At 52.8% G+C, this 7,541-nt stretch overlaps 1 protein-coding gene across 1 annotated transcript; it reads right to left on the reverse strand.

The window, feature by feature from the left end:
- Nucleotides 1-4,631: 4,631 nt before the first annotated feature.
- Nucleotides 4,632-7,143, reverse strand: LOC141729548 (E3 ubiquitin-protein ligase PHF7-like). The gene is given in 11 exon segments (XM_074544255.1): nt 4,632-4,746; nt 4,851-4,896; nt 5,058-5,176; nt 5,323-5,436; nt 5,651-5,794; nt 5,796-5,834; nt 5,836-6,009; nt 6,086-6,210; nt 6,498-6,599; nt 6,685-6,776; nt 7,101-7,143. Coding segments are annotated over 11 exon segments (1,113 nt in total).
- Nucleotides 7,144-7,541: the final 398 nt, after the last annotated feature.

Consider the following 7,541-nt stretch of genomic DNA (forward strand, 5'->3'; position numbering starts at 1 on the left):
TTTGCTGACATTGATCCCTGTTAGACCTTTGAAAGCATTGTCAAAGTAACCTTGTTTGGCAACACTTTCAAGGAACAAACGTGACTCGCTTCTAATCAGTAAAAACTTTATTGGTTTGCTTGCACTTCCTAAAGGGTATCCTAATGCTTCTTTTGGTGTTCCAGAAAATAATGAAAATCTAACAAATTCTTCAGAGAAGTTCCTGAATCCACTATGAGGAGAAGTCTCTACATTCACTGTCCTTACATACACTTAAGTAGCTGCTCCTGTAACACACAAAGATGTAGTGGTTTACCTGACTGGACCACACAGCATGATGTTATACACACCGCTACACTACAAAACTTCTCTTCCCTGTTCATTACAAATTTGAAGCTCTTCTCGAGGTCCTGACTTAATTTTGCATGCACATTCATACCTGCAATCCCTCCCCATGCTCAGCTTTCACCTAGACTTACCAGGGAACAGATGTTCCATCCTCACCTCAAGCAATAATCTACGTCTGTCTTCCTAACCCTCTTTTTCTTCACTGACTTCCACTAATCTACAAAAAAACTGTGGATCCTCTGCACAAAAGAAACATCCAATTAATAGTCTTAAGCACTTGTGATTGCGCTGCTGCTTCTAACAATCTTGACCGCCACAGCACTAAAATCAGAAATCAATTCTTCACATCCTTCCTGTTCTCCTGCCCCCACCACACCTTGTCTCCAGCAGAAATGTTCCCTACTGCAGCCTGCTGTGCTAAGAACAATCAAAGGCAGCAGCACTTTTCCTCACCATGCTGCAATCTGAATTGCACTGAAATTGCAGCTGTTGCATTAGAAGCTCAGCACCAGCACGCCACATCTTCCCCCAGAACTGAGGCCTGCTGAGGCCTGACCTCTCCATTTCAACACACCCTGAAAATCAGGCTGCCTGGAAGATTGCAGGCCGGGAACTGTGTGAACACAGCAGTGCATTTCAGCAGAGTTATGGAATCAATCTCATGGAAGGCACATCCTTTAAGCTTAAGACTCTATTCTACAAAATCTAACCAGCAATTGTTTTGGTGGCCTGTGCAGGTTTTGGGGACTGTGCATGTTTCCTTTGGATGTTGTTTTCTTTGTTTCTAAATACAAAATTCACTGGATTCAGAAGAGAAAGCCCCAGATTCATTAGGACAAAGAACCACAGGGACATATGTGGCTGACAAGAACAGTCATCATTTCTAACGGTAACACCAGAAAGAGAGGGAAAAGATAAAGATGCTTTAAATACCTGAAAGGATCCAAAACGTCTAGGTGATCTGTCAAGTGACTAAGTTTGTGGTAAACTCTAAAACTCCAGATTCCTATTCGGTAATTGTCTGAAAGAGAAGAAAGCCAGAAATCTGCTTGACCTTTAGTTTGCCAGGAATTCCTCATGGGATTCTGCCACAACTTGGATCACAAGTGAGGGTGGCAAATTTTGACTAGAAAACTTTGATAACTAGGCAGCATTTTTTCCTCCTTACTGAATAACAGGAAGGGTTTGAAAGGAAAAAAAATATAAAAGAGGGTAAAGAAATTCTGACATACCTCTTAGGCATTCTTCATCTTTGGAGAAGAAAAGAAAACTCTAGCACTTTCTGTGTGTGGTAAAGAAAGAAACCTAGAAAAGGACAAAGGGATTTGAGCATCCTAAATTGTACTATCAAATTCCATGAACACAAGTTAATCCTGTAGTTCTTCAGAGATATGCCATACATTGAAAAGCTTCATTCCCTAGGAACCGAATAGAGCTTTTTATTTTACAAAACCCCCTTTTAAAGAGAAAACTGACTGTGTCTTGGGCTTTTGGCCAAACTCAGTTTGGAGTTGGTCAAACCAAAATGACCCAGTTAATTTCTTGTGCTCTACTCTTTCTTTCCATATTTACATTCACATCCAATGGGCTGCTGGGAGTTTTGACTCTGTGCAGCACAAACGGTTTTCCCAGATGACTTTCATTGCTCAGAGGTGTGCAATGTCAGTTTCCCATTCCCTGAGTGCTGCTATTAATATTCCCACAGCATCCAACTACTACAGCCAAGTAGACAACAAAGAGAAATGCAACTTGCATTTCTTGGTCCTGTTCGATTTCTGTCATCTCAGGCTCATCGTCACCCTCAGAACTGCTGTCCTGGAAATGTGGATCCTCTTGCCATGTGGCTTTTACCGGCTTTATTGTCCCAAGCGCGTGAGGCTCTGCAATGACAGCACCAATAGAGAAAAAAAGGCAAAACCAGATTATTCCTCCACTCGTCAGGAAAAATTCCTCCTTTCATGTGAAATCCTTACAGTGGAGAAGACAGATTTAGGAAGGACAGAATCTGACCTTGCCAGACTTTCTAAGCTACATCTCGGCTCCAGTATTTTCCACTTTGTTCCAGGGATCCCTTATGTATTCTTAAACATTTCTCATTGCATTCAGAAGACACTGAATACCTTCTCAGTTCAGCACAAGTGTAGGGGGCTCGTTGCTTTGTGCTGTTGCGTTGGGTTTTTTAATATTTTGGGATATCTTCACGGGTTTTCTTTTCTCTCCTGCATGACTGGGACTCGAGTTAATATTTTTTCATCTTCATTTCAGACGGCCTCATTTTATCTAAGGTTAGGACACCCCAATGGTCATGTGTCATTCCATTTCCTTTTCCTAAAGGTCCAAGAGTAGAATTCAGTAACAAACAGAATGTTCATGGATCTTGGGGCCAGCTCTTGGACTTTGCTCCTCCCTCTACATTAACGCACATTTCCTTAAAAACCATGTTGGATTCTATGAAACTTGATATGACTGGTGTGTCACCTGTTTCCGTGTTTGAGGAATTCAGGGCATGAGAACAAGTTTTTTCACCACTCAGCAAAAACCCCCAATGCCTTCTCAAAGCATGCCTTTTAGAAATCCTGAGATGCAAGCATGAGGCAGCTCTCAATAATCTACCACAGCCCCAGCAAGCAGAACTGAAGATCAAAATGCTTCTGCCTAATTACTGACTTCTGTTGCTGAAAATCCCCTGCATCCTGACCTTCTTTACACCATATTGCCCTACAGTGCCTGCCAGAAGCTCTTCCTTAGCAATGGCACTGTTAGAAGGGTTCTGCTGTTACCTTCTTTGATGCCCAACTCCTCTGTGCCTCCAAAGAAGGAAAACTTGAAAGAACTCGTCTCCTGAGCTGTGTTGTCCTCAGGCAAAGGTCCCAAATGGTCATCTGGGGCAGAGTCCTGTGCATGCTCTTTGTCCCAGGGTATTTTCTCGGATTATTCTGGTTTGTTCTTTGAAGGTCTTTCAAAGAAGAAACCAGAATAGACGGAGGAAATACCATCTATTCCAGTTTGTTCTTTGAAAGACCTCTTTCAAATCCGCAGCAATGCTGTAGAAGTTGTCTTCAGACACTTGAGGCAGTGTCTCACTCTCTTTCTTCTTTTTTTGGCTTTACTGAAATGAGATTTTTCGAGGTTAGCAACACAGCACATGTCCTTTTCAGACACAGCTTCCCTAAGAGCCACCTTGCTCTGAATGTCTCCCTAAGCATATCCAAGCCCATTAAGGAGTGGTTCATTATCAAGGGTAAGCAGTGGGGAAACATCTGAGGTTGGAGTGTAAAGGCAGGAACAAGAGTCCTTTTTAATTAGCCACATCCTTAAGTGACTTTTCACTGAATACACCGTTACACAGAAATCAAGGCATTTAACCCCGACTTCTTCCTGCCAGTAGAAACATCAAGAGCTAATAGGGTTTGCTCACAGAGCTGCACATCTCAGGGTCCCTGCACTGACTGTTCTCACCTTCACTTCCAGCAAGGAACACACGGCCTAGAAAGAAAAGATGACAGCGCTACGCGCTGCTCTTGGAGGTGCCAGTTGAGGTCCGACGTCGCTGGTGGGAGCGTCTGCTCCTGCGGGTTGTCCCCGACCACGTCCCCCTACGCCTGGGCCTCTCGGCACTCGCTGCTGTCCTCCTGCTCCTGTCCTGGTGACTCCTGGACCGCAGAGTCTGAGTCGAGGCCCGGCGCTGCTGGCGGGAGCGGCTGCGTCTGGGAGGCGTCCCCGATGATGTGTTCCTTCGCCTGGGCCTCTCAGCCCTTGGCCTTGTCCTGCTGCTGCTGTCACGGCGACTCCTGGAGCGGACAGGTGGACTCTGGGCCCAGCCTTGCTGGCGGGAGCGCCTGCGTCTGGGGGATGGCCCTGGCCATGTCTCCCTTCGCCTGGGCCTCTCAGTCCTTGGCCCTGTCCCACTGCTCCTGTCACAGACACTCCTGGAGCGGACAGGTGGACTCTGGGCCCAGCCTTGCTGGCGGGTGCGCCTGCATCTGGGGGATGGCCCTGGCCATGTGTCCCTTCGCCTGGGCCTCTCAGACCTTGGCCCTGTCCCTCTGTTCCTGTCATGGCAACTCCTGGAGCGGACAGGTGGACTCTGGGCCCAGCCTTGCTGGCAGGAGCGCCTGCGTCTGGGGGATGTCCGTGACGGTGTCTCCCTTTGCTTGGGCCTCTCAGCCCTTGGCCCTGTCCCACTGCTCCTGTCACGGCAACTCCTGGTCCGGACAGGTGGACTCTGGGCGCGACTTTGCCGGCGAGAGCAGCTTCGCCTGCGGCTGGGCCCAGCACGTCTGGAATGGACCCTGTCCTCAGGGTCAGGGGACGTGCTGCGTGTTGCCCTTGATCTGCTGCTGCTCCTGGTGTCCAGTGAGGAAGATGGCAGCGCCTGCTGCCATGCTGCGTGGTGGGGCCTGCTGTGGCTTCCCGTCTCTGGAGATGGAGAAGGGGAAACCAGCACCAATGGCACAGGGCTGTGGGAGCTGGGGTGGATGGCCTCAGATTCTGACCAGCCATGAGTAGATTGTAGTCCTGACTGTCTGGCCGGCCTGGGGCCATTGAGCTCTGTCTCATCCCTGGCAGCTGTAAGGGCAAGCAGGAATGTCAAAGATCACCCAGGCGCCAGCCAGGCCAGGCCAGGCCAGAGCAGTGCCCCCAGCCCTCCAGCAGTGGATGCTGCCCTCTGCCTAACCTGGCCTGGGCACTGCCCCCAGCCCAGGGACACCGGGGACTTTGACTCATACATGTTCCGAGCCCAGCACAGCTGTCACACTCCCATCTCTGTGTGCTGTTCCTCAGGCCAGAGCAGCGCCTGTGGGTGCCCTCAGCAGCACAGGAGGAGCACAGGAGCAATTGCCAGGGCCTGGGGAGGCAAACAAGCTCATTGCACTGAGAACAAAGTGTACCAGCACGTGGTTGTCTGGCCAAGCGCTTCTGGTTCTTCCCACTTACAGCCCTTGCCGAGATACAGGTTCCCTGCAGAGCCCCAGGTGCAGCTTCCCAACTTACCCCTGTTCCTCTGCCTCCTCCCTGCCTCCAGGGTAAAGGCAATCCCTGGCGTTGCATTGGCTGTGCCTCACTCCTAGATCTGCAAAGGCATCGTTGTCCTCCCATGTTGGGTCTCTGATGGAGAAAGGAAGAGATGATGAATTTCTGCTGCTCTCCCTCACGGAGGTCCAGGGTGTCCGAGCTGTTTCTCCAGCGCTTTTCCAAGTTGGGGGTGAAACTGAAGCCCAGACTCATGGCACAGGGCAGGGCCAGGGCTCCTGGGACAGGGCCTCGCACAGCACAGCACTTGCACCCTCCTGCCTGGTGGGCCAGGCAGAAGGACACCAACCTGAAGGGGACTCGGATCCCCAAGATGAACATTTCAACAGGGAATTCCCCACTGTCTCTGCACAGGGGGCACTGGAAATACAAAACACCAGCGCGCAAGGCCTGTCCCTGCAGGGCAAACACAGGCAGGGTGAGCGAGGCCCTGCTGCTGCTGCTGAGCACCTGCAGTGCCCCGGTGCTGAGGGGAGGGCTCCTACCTGGATGCAGTCCCTGTGGAACCAGGCCCTTTGGCACGTTGGGCACACCAGGGTTGTGAAGGTCGTCCTGTCCTCCACAGGCTCCAGGCAGATGAGGCAAATGGTGTCCGGCTCAGGAGTCGCCTCCACCTCCTGCTCTGGACGGTGCTCAGGGCAGAAGGACCTGGAGGAAAATGGATGGGGAAAGTGAGAAATGCTAGATCATTCCCCAGGGGTGGCCATAAAGAGAGATGAGGTACCTGAACGGAGTAACGTATACATTGACACAGCCGCCCTCCTTGGCACAGGGCAGGTGGAACCATCTGTCACACTCCGGCACGCAGCACATGATGGTTGCCCCGCTCTGGCCGCAGACGCAGCAGCGCTGGAAAGAGCCAAGCAGCCGCATCAGCAGCAGCAGCAGCAGCCTCGAGGCCTCCCCGGGCAGCCGCAGGGCTCTGGGCAGGGCGCAGGACGTGGCCACTGCCGGCTCCCAGCCCACAGAGCCGCCTGCTGGAGGAGGGAGGCTCCTGTGCCAGGGCCTCTGTTCCAGAGCTGCTGGGAGCCAGACTTTGTCCCGGCTGTCAGGCCGGCCTTTCTTTCCTGGTGTCTGGGCTAAGCTGTGGCAAACCTCGCCAGGCACAAATCTCCCTGCTCTTGTCAGGCTCTCACCTTCTGTGCTGCCCGCCAGACCACAATTTGGAGATCTCGTGGGAGAAATCCCATGAGTCCATCGTGGCGGTTCTCTTGTCGAAAGAGTAGAGTAGCGAAGAGCTGCAGGCAAGGGGAGGAGCTGATGAGGAGAGGGCGGCAGGAGCTGCCCATTGCAATGGTGGAGGGAGCGCCCGGAGCCACTCACCATGCAGAACACGTGGGCACAGAGCCCACCCTTGCGCAGTTTGTCACCGCACATGTCCGGGTCAGCCTCGGCACGGCGACACAGCATGCAGGCTGCAGGGGACAGAGCCAATGGCACCGGGCACGAGCAGCTCTGTGGGGCTCTGAGCCTGCAGCAGCATCGGCCCCAAGGCTGCTCTGTCCCTGCCTGGCTGATGGGCAGCGCTGGAGGCCTTGCAGAGCAGGGGCCATTGTGGGCACGGCTGTCCCAGGAGCTGCCCCCTGTCCCAGCTGGGCCCCACTTGGGCAGGAAGGAGGCTCCCAGCCCCGGCATGGCCGAGCAGCTCCTGCCTCCCCCTGCCTCTGCTCTGATCCCCACGCTGCCTGCTGCCAGAAGAGCCCCTGGGCCAGGCTGTCAGAGGGCTGCTTTGCCCTCACCTGGCTCCTTGGCTCCAGGGCCCTCCTGCTTGCTGTCAGACATGGCGGCTGTCTACGCTGAGTCTACCTCCTCGAGGGACGTGGTCACTTCGAGGTGCTGTTCCACTCTGTCTATGGGAGAAAGAAGAGAGGGGGGGGGGAGTTTGCAGAACAGGCCCAGAGCCACGAGGCTGTACTCCCTGCTCAGGCCTGCGTGAGCCCTGCTCCTGTCTGTTTCTCCTCCCGTCGTCGCCTTGAGGAACACCACAGTGTCCTCTGGCTTTTCGCTGATTCTGTGATTATGGGAAGGGAGGGGCAGGTGAGCCTGCAGCACAGGCCCAGAGCCCCAAGGTCTGGGACCCCTCTGGTCCCTGGGCAGCCACGTCCCTGCCCTACCTTCTCCGCCCGTTGTCAGGTCGCACTGACACTCGGCTTGAGCCCCGCATTCCCTTTTGTGGCCTT

Source organism: Zonotrichia albicollis, chromosome 7 (assembly GCF_047830755.1).
Source record: "Zonotrichia albicollis isolate bZonAlb1 chromosome 7, bZonAlb1.hap1, whole genome shotgun sequence".
Taxonomy (NCBI): Eukaryota; Metazoa; Chordata; class Aves; order Passeriformes; family Passerellidae; genus Zonotrichia; species Zonotrichia albicollis.